The following is an 18,645-nucleotide window of genomic DNA, read 5'->3' as shown; positions in this document are numbered from 1 at the left end:
GCTGCCCTGGATAATCCATGTCTATTCTGCACAATCTATAGCTGCCCTGGATAATCCATGTCTATTCTACACAATCTATAGCTGCCCTGGATAATCCATGTCTATTCTACACAATCTATAGCTGCCCTGGATAATCCATGTCTATTCTACACAATCTGTATCTGCCCTGGATAATCCATGTCTATTCTGCACAATCTATAGCTGCCCTGGATAATCCATGTCTATTCTGCACAATCTATAGCTGCCCTGGATGATCCATGTTTATTCTACACAATCTGTATCTGCCCTGGATAATCCATGTTTATTCTACACAAACTGTATCTGCCCTGGAAAATCCATGTCTATTCTACACAATCTGTATCTGCCCTGGATAATCCATGTCTATTCTACACAATCTGTATCTGCCCTGGATAATCCATGTCTATTCTGCACAATCTGTATCTGCCCTGGATAATCCATGTCTATTCTACACAATCTATAGCTGCCCTGGATAATCCATGTTTATTCTACACAATCTATAGCTGCCCTGGATAATCCATGTCTATTCTGCACAATCTGTATCTGCCCTGGATAATCCATGTCTATTCTACACAATCTGTAGCTGCCCTGGATAATCCATGTCTATTCTACACAATCTGTATCTGCCCTGGATAATCCATGTCTATTCTACACAATCTGTATCTGCCCTGGATAATCCATGTTTATTCTACACAATCTATAGCTGCCCTGGATAATCCATGTTTATTCTACACAATCTATAGCTGCCCTGGATAATTCATGTCTATTCTGCACAATCTATAGCTGCCCTTATCATCATTATTTAACAAGAACAACCCTTAAAATTACTGGCTAATTATTTGGATGGAAGAACTTTTCAGTTCTTACTGAAATCTTGCAGCAAGAAGGATACATTGTGGAAGATTTAAAAAATATTATGGTTTTCTCTATTTTTTTTGTTTTTTAATTTTGTTTTATCTTCAAAATAACCTTTGACGAGTATATGTTGACCTTCACAATCCTTATCTGAGTGGAACATGCCTGGTTATTCCTGACTTTTAGGTTTTATTGATAGTAGATAGAATGAAAGTTATACTTAACATTTGACAATAACCTAACCTTAGATTTGCATATCAGCACTAGAAAAATTTAAGTCCAACCAGAGGTGTTTAGGAAGAAGTGGCCATATGATTATCTTTTGATATCATATAGATTTAGAGATTGAGATGAAGGTGCTGGTACCACGTGAGCTACTGTAGATTTGAATTTCACATTGCAACTTGATGCAGAAGAATTGAAATTAAGTAGGAGATCTCTAGGACAGAGATTTTCCTTTATTTTCCAGCTTTTAGCTAATGCAGGGTGTGTAATTCTAAAGCTGATATGTATCGAGAAGGGTTTTAATTCCCATGCTGAAATAATGATGTGCACCATGAAAGAGACAGGGCTTTGCCTGCCAGTATCACAAACTAGATACAGTTATGTAGTCTCTGAATAACCAATTTCATTGTTTTTACTCCCAGTATCTAAATAAAGTCAATAGAATTTTCAAAATCTTCAAATTTGATGTCCTTTTTTACTAGTAAATGAGGACCCAAGTTCAGCCATCAGTTTTCACAATAAAATCCCAATTTCTGCCAGACGGCAATTTCCCAAACTAAGAAAAACACTGAATTTATTTCAAAAAGGTAATGTGCAAACAGAAGTCAAGAGTAAGAGAAATAAAGTCGTGAAAAATGTACATTTCATGTCCTGCTGCCATAAACAGTAAGGAGGATTTTATATCAGACAAAAGAAAAAATAGATGGTCTGGAAGCTAGAATTGTACACTGTATTAACACTGTATCTGAAGGGTATATAGAGTCAGTAACCACAGATTTCAACATCCATAAGCTCTTTACTAAGTGTAAAAGGTTTTCTAAAATGTCACTGAAAATTCCCAATGACTTTCTTTGCTTCCCTGGTGGCCAGTGAAGCTTTGTTAATCCAGCACCTATACTGTTCTCTGTACCTTGTGTCCAGATTACTGTGGCATTATTAAATCAACTTTAATTAATATAACTCCTGCTAGGTGTTAAAAGGCAATAGTTGTCTTCATGGACATTGATTTTTCGCTTCAAGCCATGTTTGGTGTGGATGTAATTTAGCCATGTGTACTTCGCTGAACCAATACCTTGCAGATGGTCATTGAAGTAAGTTGATGTTTGTTAGACATTGTACATGCGAGTTCTTTGAGTTGTTCATATCAAGTAGTGACAATATTACCCAGCATACATCAGTATCGGGTAGTAACAACATTACCCAGCATACATCAGTATCGGGTAGTGACAACATTACCCAGCATACATCAGTATCGGGTAGTGACAACATTACCCAGCTTTCATCAGTATTGGGTAGTGACAACATTACCCAGCTTTCATCAGTATTGGGTAGTGACAACATTACCCAGCATACATCATTATCAGGTAGTGACAACATTACCCAGCATACATCAGTATCAGGTAGTGACTGCATAGTTGATCGCTGTCCTAGGAATTCAATTGGTTATTGCACAACTGTAATTGGTTGATGGATATGCTTTAAATCCAATTGGTTGATTGGACTGGTTGGTTCATCTCAAAAGGTTTATGTATCACTGTTAACTAAATAGATCATGTGAAGAATATGGAAGAGTTGAAAAGTTTCTGGTTTTTATTTTTGATATTATACTTACATTAACCATATGTAAACTCTGTAACCAGATAGCATGCAGCCCTGTCTGGATGGAGTTATTTTATTCTTATGTCCCATCTCCTGGGACAAGATAGAGAAGATGTGCGCCTGGCTTCCCCAAATGTTCAATTTTAGCTATGGCTGTCATTTAGTCTTAACTGATGTACTGAATGGGGAAGTAAGGAGTCTGGGAAGAAAGTAGAGAAAAGTAGTTTGTATGTAGAGTCCTTGCTGAACAATTGACCTGTGTATGTTTTATATTCATCATTAACAAATAACAACTGTATATGCTGGTGTCAGGTTAGAAATGGCTAGGTTTTGGTCAATAGTAAAGATGTAGGGAAGTCACAGCCAGGCTTTACTGTTGGTTTTTAAGAAACGGGTCTTAAATTGATGGACATGTGTCATGCAATCAACCAATAGCTTTATTTAATTACTGGCAGCAAAATTTGTCAGTAATATTTCATTTACATGAAATGAAAAAAACACAAAGTAAATAAAATGAAATAAATAAACAAATAAAATATATAAATTTGATAGCACACTAACAGGCCTGTGCATAGAGATATTGATTTGTTAAACATCATATTATCTGTAATTGTTACATGAAGTCTGTCATTTAACTAATAGTCTTATCTGTGCTATTATAGATAAGGCTTCAGTAGTTTTAATAAATCTGGCAATTAAAGTTTGTTATTTCAAAATGTGGAGAATGAAATTGCCTTTAAATACAACCAGTATGGATTTACCAACATGGTTCTAGAAGATGCTTTTGTAAGGTTTCCATTTTATGTTCATGAGACTGGTGTATTTATTGTGGTTAACATCTGGGGAATTTAAGGGTACATTGGTGTGTCTATTATAGTATTCATCTGGGGAATTTAAGGGTACATTGGTGTTTTTTATTACAGTAATCATCTGGGGAATTTAAGGGTACATTGGTGTGTCTATTATAGTATTCATCTGGGGAATTTCAGGGTACATTGGTGTTTTTTATTACAGTAATCATCTGGGGAATTTAAGGGTACATTGGTGTGTCTATTATAGTATTCATCTGGGGAATTTAAGGGTACTTTGTGTGTCTATTATAGTATTCATCTGGGGAATTTAAGGGTACATTGGTGTTTTTTATTACAGTAATCATCTGGGGAATTTAAGGGTACATTGGTGTGCCTATTATGGTATTCATCTGGGGAATTTAAGGGTACATTGGTGTGTCTATTATAGTATTCATCTGGGGAATTTAAGGGTACATTGGTGTGTCTATTATAGTATTCATCTGGGGAATTTCAGGGTACATTGGTGTGTCTATTATAGTATTCATCTGGGGCATTGTAAGGAAATGTCGATGGTGTAGAGATGTCGATGGTGTAGAGATGTCTCAGTAGAAGACGGATGTTTGCTCCAATTGTTATGTATCTAACCTTGATCTATTACACCAACATGATGTAGCATTTTGTATGACTTTACCTGGAGCTTAACCTAGAAAATAGAAAAGGGGGCTGGTGGAAGATTAAGAAGGAGCTGAATAGGTTTACTGCAGATCTTATCTTGATTGTTTTTTTCTTTTTCTTTTGTATTTTGTACTTGTGTATAAGACATGGGTGCAGTATAGTGTATTTACCCAAGTGCAACCATTTAATGGGCAACTTCTTTTGTAATGTTTATATAATAGACGCACATATTATCGTTCACCTGTGAATAAGACATAATTGGTATATTTAGGGGTGTCATATTGTATTTACCAAGATACTTTAATACTTGTTGACTTCTAGACATCACCAGTCACTGATATCCTGTTGCGATGAAATTACTCTAACTAACCGGATATTATTTTGTTTGCACAAGCATTTCCTACGTTTTCTGAGTCATCTTTTTATTATTGTTTCCAGCTGTGATTTGGTGTATTGACAATATGCAACCAGTCCCTAATGTCTATCCTTTTATTTTTTTTGAGTTTATTTGATAATAAATTAGGCCCATCCTGTTTGAAACTATCAGATATATTTGTGTGCATAGATCTCAAAAGTTTCATTTTGCTTATGAAAATTGGTTTCACAATGGATGGATCCTACAAATTTTCATGTTCTTGAAATAAAAGTTTTCTAGAAAAATAAAAGGTTGGATTCAATGAAACTTTACAGCAGTGTCTATATGATCAAAAGGCAAGAGTACAAGTGACAAAACAATATGATTGTGTAGGTTATAGGGTTGATTAACTCACTGATTACATCAATTTTGGGGGAATGATTGTCTGTGTATGGGTTAACAAAATTATGTGTTGACCTCATTAATATTTTCTTTGGGTTAGGGTTAATATTGTCTGTATTTGAGATAGGGTAAGTATTGTGTTTGTATAGGTTAGGGTTAATGAAATCACATGTTGACTTCATCATTTACATTGTCGGATGATGTGTTGTAGGATGGTGCAGAACTAGAACATAATGGAAGTGGAAATGGAGTAATAGTATCAGATGACGAGGACCTATTGGAAGGATCTGCAGATGATGATGTTGATGAAGAAGACATTGGAATATCAGGATCTGGTTTGAATAAAGGTATGAAACACATAGGGATGCCATATAGTTTTACACCTGTTTGTCCCATCCCGTCCTGTCCAATCCCGTCCCGTCCCGTCCTGTCTGTTTGTCCGGTCCCGTCTTGACCTGTCCTGGAATAGACAGGACAGAAATATTCAGCACTTGTTAGCAATGAAGATTTCTCTAATCACGTATGAGAAGAAATGTATATACTGATCTTGTGTACAAGAAAAATGTAGGAAAACCTTATGTTTTCTTCTCTGTGATATAATTTGTTTCCTGTAATATTTGACGTAGCCATGTTTGTCCTTGAAATCACTGGTTGAATGGTCTAATGGTCAGATCTACGGTGTAGGGACAACAAAAAAAAAAACTTGTCAAGACTCTGAATATGTCATAAATGTTATTTTCAGATTTCTTAGGGAAGGATACAACACAGCCACAGTCTACTAGACCACTTTCAGAATGTGAACGATTGCGAAATTCTGTAAAAGATACAGATTACGTCAGGATAACAAAATCTTATGTACCAAGATGTACATTGGATGGTGCTTATGAACGTCTACAGTGTCGAGGAGAGCCTGGCATCGATGAATGCTGGTGCGTGTTCCCCAATGGTAACCGTGTTGAGGGCACTACCATGCATGGACCAAAGACACCTGACTGTCAGTTTGGTGAGTATGCATAACAAGAGCATTTTCTTGCTACATGATTAAATTTTCTCAGTTTCAGTGTCTCAAAAGGCCTTTTTGATTGTCCAGATTTATAACTTGTTCTTCCTTTAGTGTTGTAAGAATTTATGGAGTGCTACTGTACACTCCAATCACTAAGTGACATATAGTGAAAACAGAGACTATGATATGGAACATGTAATTGTGTCGTAACGAGAAATGTTAGAGATCTGGAGTAATGGAAATGCCCAACACAGACATTTTTACATCTTCAGTGTATCTAATCCCAAATCCCTGACATTTCTTTTTATTTTCGTGGACAATAAAATGCCTACAACATCAAAAAGAGGATGTTGTAAGTTACCATCCACTTTCATTTTCTCCTTTTTCATATCTAAACAGTTTATGTCTGTTTTTCCTTCAGTTCTTATTCATTGCTGTTACTCTCTAGATCATTGTTTATCATGCTGTCCTTTAGCAGCAGTTTTCCCCAACAGAAATGAACAAAAATTCCACTTTATTGTAAATATCATTCCCTATTTCCTCATTCTTTCATTCTACAGCTTTGAACAGATATTGACAAGTTGCGCTATAAGAGGCAGATGGTAGTTATAAACATGTTCTTTATAGACAGGTGTTCGATACATTCAGGTGAACCATATAGAAGATATACAGCAGTTTTGCACAGCTTATTCTTATAGACAGGTTGTAGTAATACATAAATGATCCTTACAGACATGGCAGTTATACACAGTTGTCCTTATAGACAGGTGGTATTAATACACAGGTGAAAGGTACACTCATGTGGTCCTTATAGACAGGTGGTAGGTATACAGGGTGGTTCTTAAACATAGGTGGAAGTTTATTTGGTCTTTACAGGCAGGTGGTCCTTATAGACATGTGGTAGGTATACAAGGTGGTTCTTAAAGGTAAGTGGAAGTTAAACTCATTTGGTCCTTATAGGCAGGCAGCAGTTATAGCCAGATGGTCCTTATAGACAGGTGGTAGTTACATAAATAGTCTATCATGGTCACTATTATATGTAATTCTGTTACAGATGAGGTAGTTTATTTAGACTGTCAGTTTAAAATGTGAGTGTGATTATAGTTTAGGTAAGTGACAACACTTTACAAGTTTCTGACAAGTGGTTGCTGTAGACAGGTGATCTCTTAAATGAAAATGACTACAGACACTGGTGATTTACATTGGAGAGTTTACCATAAATATCAGAAATAAATCCACACCCTTCCTTTGAGGAAGAGTAAAGTGTTAGCCCACTGTGCATAGTAAAGGATCAATATGGTGATAAATTTGTGTGTCAGTTTTTTTTTTTTGGAGGGGGGGGGGATATACAAGATTATCCAGTATTTTGATGATATATTGTATTAAGTTATTTCATTTTCCCAGGTTCAACATTAAAAAGATGTGTACATTTACTGCTAAAAAACAGCTGGGGTTTCCTAGGGACGTACCGACCTCGCTGTACCATTGATGGAGAGTTTGAAGACATACAGTGTTTCGAGGGAGACTGTTGGTGTGTGGACAGTATGGGCGATGAGGTTTTCAACACACGTGTGCACACCTCACACGCCTCACACACGCCTGTCTGTGAAGGTATTCATCCCCCCCTCACTTACCTGTGTAGTTGTTTGTCTACTTCAAATTCTTTAGGGTTGATGTTGATTTCTACTATAAGAATACTCTGCTAACTCTATTATAAACATCTTACCAAATAGGAAATATAAAGTTTCTTCAAATGTTTCCAAAATACTGTTACTGTTCACTAGGAAATATGAAAGTAAATAAACTTGACAAACTGGAAGGAAGAATAAACATGGATTAAACATGTTTCACCCAAATCAAGATGTTACAAATCTTAGAATCGAATGAAATATTGAGGTATATTAAAAACAGTTACAGAAAGTGTGTAGAATCACAGCCATATAGTTAGGGAAGCCATAGATGATAAAAGAAAATATTAGTACTTATTGTGTTAGTGATAGAAATGTGTCTGGGAGGGCTCCCATAACTTTGGGCTTCCTTGTAATCACTCGTCACGCTCCCTGTGAAGGAGTTCTGACTGAAGAAACCCTGTCACGTTTATAAATATAGCTTAGTGTTCTGTCCCCATTTTAGAGGTGGATGGTTTTATCTTCTAAACCTTGTTTATATGTTCTGCTATCAGTAGATTGATCTTCTATCATCTTTTTGTATGTAGATGGTTCATCTTTTTATCAGCACTGCACAGATATTGTAAGCTGCACCGGTAGTTGAATTTTTAACAAGTTTTCACAGTAAATGATGTCTCATTTTGATTAAAAATTTATTTGAATGTCATTTATCTCATCATTAGATCATGAATATTTACAAGTTTTGTATGGTTTATGAGATGTACACATAAGTTCCCTGAATCGGATTGTGATTATCAAGATATATTCCTGTATCATAATTGTCCGCAATATTGATTGGAATCTTTCTTTTCCATTTCATGTCAAAAGTATAAATGTAAGGAAGATGAAGGTATCACTGAAGGATGTGAATGTAGGCAATAGTTTATGATGTATAAATTAAAGGGAAAAAAATGAGGAAAAAAAGGTCTCAAAGTGAAAGTGAGTTGAGGAGTTTGTGTGTGCACTATTGATCTGTTAGTGACAAGATGGGTAATACTATTCCTAGGTCAGGTAAAGTAAGGATGAATTTGGAGGCAATACATTAAAGATACACTGCTACTTTGATGAGACAGAGACAAGTCCTATGAAATATTGTAGAATTTTGCAAGTTTATACTTGGCTCGTAGATTGACTTTTTATATACACACTTTGCCTACTCATACTTAATTTAAAAACTTACTCTTCAATTAAAGGCTGCAGTTACAGCAAAGTATGAAAAAAACAAAGTAGAATTAAACAATTAGACAGAAAATTGTGTTCATTAAAAATGATGGACACATTTGCCAGAAAACAAAATATAACTCACTTGTGCAAGAAAAATTAAAAAATATGTTAAAAAAACTATGTAGAGATGTCATTTCTGATAAAGGTCATAAGCAAAATTAACTGAAAAGAAAATAGAAAGAATAGGATAGAATATACAGGTATCAAAATGTTGCTTAGGTATGGAAAAACGCAGACCTTGTTTTATTGTTGGTCCTCGTGTGTCCTGCTCGATGTAGACATAGTTATGGCTCTAACCTTGAATGCAGACATAAACTGCTCTTTTATTGTATAACATTGTCTGTCGCCTCAAATCTTTATTCAACATCATCATTCACAGTTTTCATTTTTAGAAGCACATGGTGAATGATTATTTAGTTATTTTGCGTCAAAATTTGTTGCGCTCTGAGTTGACTCGGTACGAATCATGACATTGATTCCCTTGTTATTGTAGTAATTAACAATTTCTTGTTAGTGTTGCATGTTTCCACATCATCCATCACTTCAGGTCACATGATCATGTCACGTGATCAGTCATGTGATCATGTGTACATATCATGTTATAGGGGTCTACAGCTGCATGTTTGATCATTAATTGTATATGTAGAGTAGATGTTTTTGGTAGATTCTTTTGACAGTTTTTGCTAAAGCTATAAACTTCAATGGTATCTTTTCATCACGTCTGGAATTTTACCAATGTCTCATTTGGTAATGCTCTGTTTTTAGGTGGAATTTTCTTCAGGCTAAATCAGCAATATTGGTATGAGATTTTCAGTGTTTTAATTTTAAAAAGGAAAAAGAAATCTTGAGTATTCCATTTGGCAAGATTTGGTAGGGGTTCTGAACTGGGTTTTGATGTCAAAGAAACCCAAGAAGGTCACATTTTGTTTTTACATTGGGGGAAAATAATGGTGATATTTTGTGCCTGTGTAGCAACAACAGAAAAGGCTTTGACAACTAAGGGGACACGGGCACCAGTCACTGCTGAGCCAGCCAAGCCAGGCAAAGATAAGAAGAAACCGGGAAAAGGAGTAAGTACACCCTTCTGTACTGTCTTTAACCTAATAAAGTCACCAGATCTAATGTGACACCAGCAGCCATTCTATAAGCAGGAAATTCTGGATTTTCATTCCTTTATTTTATCATTTCCACAAACATTTCCTGATCCTGTCTAGAGGAGTTGTCCTCTTTTTTTCTGTTTTATGATGATAGATTGTTTGGGGTAGGTGTGCTACCAATTTGGCTTTTCTGAATTGAATGAAGAAAAGCTGTCAGAACTTTTCTGATGACACTGGGCATGACCAGTTTCTCAAAGTAATGTCCTGCTTTCTGAAATAGTGAATTTAAATTTAGAGTGAAATGAAAGATACTTCCTCAGCCATGTGTGACAAATAGTCACAATAAGGAAGATGCTGTTAGGAGCGATGGGGTCTAGATACAGACCTCCTTTGATAATTTACTGTTGTCTTAGCTGCTGCATAATTTTGGTTTAAAAACCTTGACACTTGTATAATAAATTAACATGTATCTATTGACATCTAGTGATAGGTTAATGTCGACACATTCCATTATTATCATCAGTAACCTCACTATCACAACCATTATCTGTTCCCTAACTTACATTACTCTGACCGAATACCTAAAGAAACAATCCCCCATCAAATATCAAAAATTGCCTTCCTTACAGTATGTAGCTTTGTGTTGCCTTTGTTCTACACTTGCTAAATGGCAAAATTCTAATTATTACTATAAACTGCACCTGCAAATACAGTCACGCCACCTATGGGAAAACATGCTATCTAAGGGAAAATAATATTCTTATTAGCTGCGTTCAAACTATGGATAATTGTAAGTGGCCTGATAAGGTTAGAGAATATTTACTGTAACTGTTGTAATTGTCCCTATCACCTTTGGTATTAGCCTCCCATCTAATGATGGTGGGCTTTTCAAATCGCCCTGCGTCCGTAGTCTGACCATCTGTAAACTATTTTTGTTATTGCTATTTCTTTAAAAGTAGAAATTGGATCTTTCTCAAATTGCATTTGTAGATTCTCCTTGGTCCCTTGTTGTGCCTGTTTGAATTTGAGACTGATCACAAAAACAAAATGGCTGAAATGTGGCCATCTTGGATTTTGACATTGAAAGTTTATATCACTATTTCTTGAGAACCATTCTATAATCTTTTTCACAAATTTAATATATAGGTTCCTTCTGTCCCTAGTTGTGCCTGTTGGAGTTAAGGACTAATCAGAAAAAACAAAATGGCCGACAGGCAGCCATTTTGGATTTTGCCTAGTAAAGATTGTAATTACTATTTCTTAAGAAAAACTGAATGGATGTCTCTCAAATTTCATATGTATGTTCCTTTGGTCTCTCCTTATGCTCATTTGATTTTGGGATTGATCAGAAGAAACAAAATGGCTTCCAGGGGGTCAGTTTGTATTTGGCAGGTAAAGATTATCATTGCTATTTCTGCAAAGGAATATTCAAATGTTTTATCATTAAGAGCACAAACAGAGAAGAGAAAAGAAGGGAAAAGATCCAACTTCCAATGAGCATATAAAGATTAAACAATGGTGGGCGCCAAGCTCCCTCTGGGATCTCTTGTTGAAGTTTTATTTTATGAGATCTCAATTGAATAAACATGGAATTTTTGTATTTATGATAATGAATATATCTGAAATATTAGTACTTTTCTTTTCTTCTTTGAATGTTTTCATCTTTATTGTGTATGTTTGAATCTATAAAAGTGGAACTGTATTTAAGAAAGGCTGAAAATATATTACTATTGATTTTCTATTTTGTTTAGTCTATCAGGGGATAACCTAAACGAAATAGTTTATCAGGGGATAACCTAAACGAAATAGTTTATCAGGGGATAACCTAAACGAAATAGTTTATCAGGGGATAACCTAAACAAAATAGTTAATTCTTAAATGTATCAATTGGAGTCTGCAAAATTACTTTGCCAAAAAATCTCATATCACTGAGCTCACTATACATAGCCCACAAGCTCATACAATCAATACTTATATACTAAGCTCACTGTACAATGTCAACAAGCTCAAACAAACTATACTTATCTATTGAGCTCACTATACAATGTCAGCAAGGTCACACCTATACATAATCAACATGCTCACACAAACTATGCACATCCAGCAAATGGTCCATGCATTGCCAGCAGCCTCAAACAAATTGAGAATGACCAGTGAGTTCGCTATACAAAGCCAGCAAGTTGTCAATACATGTTTATTTTAATTACAAGCTCATTGTTTCATGTTTTATTTTTCAGTACGATACTGAAACAGACATCTCACCTGGCATTGACTTTATTGATACTGAATGTAAGTACAGCAACATCAACGTTCCAGGGAGGGCGACTGACTGACTGAGGTGAAGATGGTTGCTCTCCTGGAGGGGTTGGGAAGGGAATAACTGCTGTTGTTGAGGGATGAAGAGGTGAAGATGGTTGCTCTCCTGGAGGGGTTGGGAAGGGAATAACTGTTGTTGTTGAGGGATGAAGAGGTGAAGATGGTTGCTCTCCTGGAGGGGTTGGGAAGGGAATAACTGCTGTTGTTGAGGGATGAAGAGGTGAAGATGGTTGCTCTCCTGGAGGGGTTGGGAAGGGAATAACTGCTGTTGTTGAGGGATGAAGAGGTGAAGATGGTTGCTCTCCTGGAGGGGTTGGGAAGGGAATAACTGCTGTTGTTGAGCGATGAAGAGGTGAAGATGGTTGCTCTCCTGGAGGGGTTGGGAAGGGAATAACTGCTGTTGTTGAGGGATGAAGAGGTGAAGATGGTTGCTCTCCTGGAGGGGTTGGGAATGGAATAACTGCTGTTGTTGAGGGATGAAGAGGTGAAGATGGTTGCTCTCCTGGAGGGGTTGGGAAGGGAATATTTGGTTGATAGGGGTTGGGAAGGGAATAACTGAGGGATGAAGAGGTGAAGATGGTTGCTCTCCTGGAGGGGTTGGGGGAATAACTGCTGTTGTTGAGGGATGAAGAGGTGAAGATGGTTGCTCTCCTGGAGGGGTTGGGAAGGGAATAACTGCTGTTGTTGAGGGATGAAGAGGTGAAGATGGTTGCTCTCCTGGAGGGGTTGGGAAGGGAATAACTGCTGTTGTTGAGGGATGAAGAGGTGAAGATGGTTGCTCTCCTGGAGGGGTTGGGAAGGGAATAACTGCTGTTGTTGAGGGATGAAGAGGTGAAGATGGTTGCTCTCCTGGAGGGGTTGGGAAGGGAATAACTGCTGTTGTTGAGGGATGAAGAGGTGAAGATGGTTGCTCTCCTGGAGGGGTTGGGAAGGGAATAACTGCTGTTGTTGAGGGATGAAGAGGTGAAGATGGTTGCTCTCTGCTGTTGTTGAGGGATGTTGGTTGCTCTCCTGGAGGGGTTGGGAAGGGAATAACTGCTGTTGTTGAGGGATGAAGAGGTGAAGATGGTTGCTCTCCTGGAGGGGTTGGGAAGGGAATAACTGCTGTTGTTGAGGGATGAAGAGGTGAAGATGGTTGCTCTCCTGGAGGGGTTGGGAAGGGAATAACTGCTGTTGTTGAGGGATGAAGAGGTGAAGATGGTTGCTCTCCTGGAGGGGTTGGGAAGGGAATAACTGCTGTTGTTGAGGGATGAAGAGGTGAAGATGGTTGCTCTCCTGGAGGGGTTGGGAAGGGAATAACTGCTGTTGTTGAGGGATGAAGAGGTGAAGATGGTTGCTCTCCTGGAGGGGTTGGGAAGAGAATAACTGCTGTTGTTGAGGGATGAAGAGGTGAAGATGGTTGCTCTCCTGGAGGGGTTGGGAAGGGAATAACTGCTGTTGTTGAGGGATGAAGAGGTGAAGATGGTTACTCTCCTGGAGGTGAAGATGGTTACTCTCCTGGAGGGGTTGGGAAGGGAATAACTGCTGTTGTTGAGGGATGAAGAGGTGAAGATGGTTGCTCTCCTGGAGGGGTTGGGAAGGGAATAACTGCTGTTGTTGAGGGATGAAGAGGTGAAGATGGTTGCTCTCCTGGAGGGGTTGGGAAGGGAATAACTGCTGTTGTTGAGGGATGAAGAGGTGAAGATGGTTGCTCTCCTGGAGGGGTTGGGAAGGGAATAACTGCTGTTGTTGAGGGATGAAGAGGTGAAGATGGTTGCTCTCCTGGAGGGGTTGGGAAGGGAATAACTGCTGTTGTTGAGGGATGAAGAGGTGAAGATGATTGTTTGCTCTCCTGGAGGGGTTGGGAAGGGAATAACTGCTGTTGTTGAGGGATGAAGAGGTGAAGATGGTTGCTCTCCTGGAGGGGTTGGGAAGGGAATAACTGCTGTTGTTGAGGGATGAAGAGGTGAAGATGGTTACTCTCCTGGAGGGGTTGGGAAGGGAATAACTGCTGTTGTTGAGGGATGAAGAGGTGAAGATGATTGTTTGCGTTCAGGAGGGGTTGGTGTGGGGGAGTGATAATTATTGTTCTTAAGAGGTGAACAAGCAGAGATCATTGCTGTTCTGGAGGGTTTAAGGTGGTACATGGATATCAGCTGTTTTTGAGGGGTTGAACGAGCACACATGGTAGCTGTTCTAGAGGTATTAGGGTGGGGAAGGAATGACAGATCTTTTGGGGGGGTTAAATGAGCACACATGGTGGCTGTTCTAAAGGGATTAGGGTGGGGTAGGGATGACAGATGTTTTTGAGGGGTTGAATGACCACAGATGGTGGTTTTTGAGGATTAGGATTAGAGATGACAGCTATTTTGGAGAAATTAAGATGATGGCATCAAGTAGTTGCTGAAATGTTGGAGGTAAAGTGTTGGAATGACATTGGTTATTACTTAAAGAGAGTATTGATTTTTTCTGCACTACAATGTTTGACTTGCATTGTTCAGGAAAGACATTGTGCAGAATATTCATTGACAGTCTGTCTGAATGTTCAGTGAGAAATAGTTTGATTAAGAGTGTAATGACCTGAATATTCACAAAAAATGCCTGTTTAAGTATTCATTGAGTAATTGTTTATATTAATTGAGAACTTGCTGAGACACATGAGTGATAGCTATATAAACTAACATGTTTCAGAATCTGACTTAGGTTATAGAGAATAAGTAGAATTCAAATCACATCAGTCATTCACTGCATATTCAAAGGTCAAGGAAATTCAATGATTCAAGCACACTGGTGTACCGGGACAACAAGCTCTGGTCAATTGAGGAATACTCACTAACTCCTTGCTGATGAGCAGAATTTTATAGAAAAGTCCAAAGTATACCTAGCAACAGTAGTCATTAGACTACAGTCAAATGGAATTCTTTGACCTTGCATTTTGTACTTTTTTAGCATGTTGTGTTTTTTTTTCTATCATATTTTTTTACTTAACACTTGCATGTGTACTCTTTAGCTCTCCTGTTTCTATCAATGTTTGAATCCTTTTATGTTTTTCCCATACTGGTGATGTATGTTCATTCCTCAGAATAGTTTTAAATCTGTTAGAGTTGTCTTTCTTGGTTTATTCTATGGGAGTTATCTACCTTATTACCTCCTATTTAATGTAAATTTTAAGGCAATGTCAATTTTGTGTTGTAGTATTGGCGATATTTGAATTGCCAGCCAAAGTACCAAACAATAATCCGTGCAATATACCAATATTTTATTATCTTGAAATAGATACAAAAAAGAGCTGTATGATTATTGGTTATTAAAATTGATTTGAATTTTGTTTTATTCTTTGTATCAGCATAATGAAAGTATAAAATCACATACTGAATTTAGAACTCACTTTCGTTGATGTTGGGAAGAATTTGCTGTTGCAGTTTCTACACATGTCCCAGAGCAGGAGGCAACTACAAAAAAGAAAAATGTAGAGTTGGAACCATTTGAACCAGTGGAGACAGAAGATGAGGACAACCTCTCTTCCAGCAATCTTGCACGTGATGGCGAAAGTGAAATGAAGTTTTTGGCAAAACCATTCGTTATGGGAGGTGAGTTCCTTTTCATGTTTAAATTTTGTTCATTGTTTTTCGAAAATTTCAGATTTCATGTAAAAATAAGCTGTTTGTTGTTAATGAAAATGTGAATTGAAAATATGATGATATTGAGATAATCATTAAGTTATCACTCAGTCATTATTTAGATATATACAGGTGTAGTGTTCTCAGGAAGGAAATCACCCTCATCCCTTTCCCCTGCATTTCAATCTGTATCATATCTTGAGAACTTCTCAACAGATTGGGTTAATATTTACACAATAAACCACCAACTTCTCCACCTGATCATGATCACCTGGTCATCTTGTTTGTGTAGGAGACATTCATGTCCAACAGACATTTGGTCCAGCTAGGTTAGCCATAAAAGACCACAGATTGTAGCTAAATATGAGTTTTTTCTTATTAAGTGCAGTGCTTGTGTTCTCTTTACAGCTGTGATCGCTGGGGCAGTTGTCGGATTGCTTGGGGCCATACTACTGGTGATGTTCATTGTGTATCGCATGCGAAAGAAAGACGAAGGCAGCTACGCCCTGGAGGAACAGAAATTCACAAACTATTCCTACATGAAGGCACCAGAGAAGGAATTTTATGCGTGAGCAGAACGTTAATGAGGAGATGAAACTTAGCTTACATCTCTAGCTTGGCAGAATTAATAGATGAAAAAATAATGGATACTACGACAAGAAGAACCACCGAGTTCCTGGCACATAGCATTTCAATTTTCACATCGACTTTTAAGAAAATTTCGTAGAAATATAAATCTTTCCTGTTTCAATGCAATAGTGAAACCCATTGAAATGTTGCTGTTAGGGCATTCTTGTGTATAGGAAAAGGTGCTGTGCCTCTTTTGTGAAAAATTCTTAGGAACAGCAATGGTTTGTATGTGGGAAAAAGTCCCCATTGAATTAGTGATTGTATCTGTGGGTAATGGTGTCCATGGGAACAGTTTGAGGGCGGGATGGGTGGGTGAACTTGTTCGAACAAGATTTTATTTTTTATACTATAATCAATTTTTGACACCTTTTTATTTGTATATTTATTATTAGTACAATATTCATGAACAGCCAGCTAGAGTTAAATGTTGATTTGACAGATGTTGTTCTTTCATTGTCTTAGATACTTTCACATCCACCGGAAAGAACAAAAAAAAAAAAAAAATCAATATTGTTTATGATTTTATCGTTACTTAGCAGTGAAGCACTGAAGTCAACACTGCAGTAACTCTGTATATAATTCATTCTGATCAGATTTTGTTATAAGGTTTTTGTGTGGAAGTATAATTCATTAACTGCACACATATTGGATCTGAAGTGTACATGTAAGTGCAAAAAGGTCTCTTTTTTTGTACTTTGCACTTCAAGTAGAAAGCTATTTAATCATGTAACATTGATTATTTTGATATTAATATAATTGAACAATCTTAACTTTTTTTTAGTCTGAATTAATCGGCATTTATTTTAGTATTTTCTTTGTAAAGCACTGTATTCTAGAAATGATTTTGAAATGAAATTGAAAACAGAGAAAGCTGGATGGATTGATAATGTTTCAGTTTAGTATTTATTTGAAATGAAATTGAATTAAAAACTTTTTTGTGAAGATTCAGGTTGAGGAATTTGATAAAACTATTTTCCTTGTGACCTGTTGGGTGTGTTTGAGTTACTCATTTTCAGCAGGTAATGGCTAAAAATCATTTTTACATGTCGTATGTAGAAATTGTTGAACCACACAATTTTTGCTGAAGTGTCCTGTCATTTGTCATTTTGATTCAGGGAAGAAGTGATTATCTATTATGTTACATGTCACAATTTGTTTGTATGTAATTATGTCGGTAAGCGAGTGCTAGATAAAGTAAAACGTTAAATACACTTCACGGACGAGGTTGCATGCAAATCAACAGGCAAATTTAATATCATCAGACAAGTCCAAATAATTTGTTTATGACAAGTTTGGCCTTCAGGCTTTTAGGGCTGCAAGATTATCTCTAAATGTTCAGCCCCGGTTTGGTACTCTAAAATGTGTTGTCACCACCTTTATTCATAATTTGGTCCAAATTTGACATTTCATCAATTCTACGTCGTTGACAATTTCTACAAGGTGTCCAGTATGTGATCTCGGTCAAAATTTATTTTTTAATTGCTTAAAGTATATGGAAAAAAAGGATAATAAACTACAAGTTGAATTTGAAATTAAAGGTGTTAATGATTTTTTGTTTGCAAATTTTAGATGAACAATAAGAATAATTGTATGACATATGTAAATATCATGTATAATTTCCCGGACTTTGTGAGTACTGTGAAATCATATGTTTCCATGGGGCTCAAATTTCTTGGTTTTCAAAATGTACATTTCTGTTGGCACTTGATTTCTTCGATATTTTATCTTGCTCGCGAAACACATGTGGACACATTAAGCTGTTTATCATTTCGTGGATATATGAATTGGTGGATTTAAATTACCCACAAATTCAACAAACATTAATTCCTCATGAATATGAATGATTTTACAGTATTTGGGACCCTGTAGATCTGCTGTTTCAACTACATGTGAGGCTGTGTATTTTCTACCCCGTGTGCCGACATGCTACCAAATGTAAATACTTAACTAGATAACACAAGTACAGAAAAACCATAGAACATGTTTGTTGTAGTTTTTTTTGCATCTCATTCATATCATTACATTATTGATAGTGTTGTATGATTTACAATCATCATCAGACAAACTAACTAAATATTATGTCATTTTAAAGGCACATGGTCACGTATAATTTTATTTGGTTTTTGAACATTCCATTGACCTTAATAGTATCTACCCAAAATCTTTTAAACAGGGTGAGAACTTCATCA

General features: G+C 36.8%; 1 protein-coding gene across 3 annotated transcripts in view; it reads left to right on the top strand.

Moving 5' to 3' along the window:
- LOC132557160 (uncharacterized) overlaps window positions 1-16,753 on the top strand; it is a 61,253-nt gene extending 44,500 nt beyond the window's left edge. For 2 of the 3 annotated variants that reach the window (XM_060221652.1, XM_060221651.1), the window contains 7 exons: window positions 5,132-5,267; window positions 5,663-5,923; window positions 7,328-7,534; window positions 9,787-9,884; window positions 12,149-12,200; window positions 15,629-15,796; window positions 16,235-16,753. In XM_060221652.1, coding sequence (XP_060077635.1) covers window positions 5,132-5,267; window positions 5,663-5,923; window positions 7,328-7,534; window positions 9,787-9,884; window positions 12,149-12,200; window positions 15,629-15,796; window positions 16,235-16,398 — 1,086 coding nt within the window. In that variant the 3' untranslated portion in view covers window positions 16,399-16,753. The remainder of the gene's footprint in view (window positions 1-5,131; window positions 5,268-5,662; window positions 5,924-7,327; window positions 7,535-9,786; window positions 9,885-12,148; window positions 12,201-15,628; window positions 15,797-16,234) is intronic. The other variant, XM_060221653.1, reaches the window with a different exon arrangement.
- Window positions 16,754-18,645: the final 1,892 nt, after the last annotated feature.

Source organism: Ylistrum balloti, unplaced genomic scaffold (genome assembly GCF_031769215.1).
Source record: "Ylistrum balloti isolate Yb309-2 unplaced genomic scaffold, AGI_CSIRO_Ybal_v1 Utg370634, whole genome shotgun sequence".
NCBI lineage: Eukaryota > Metazoa > Mollusca > Bivalvia > Pectinida > Pectinidae > Ylistrum > Ylistrum balloti.
This window is presented reverse-complemented; position numbering and strand designations above follow the sequence as displayed.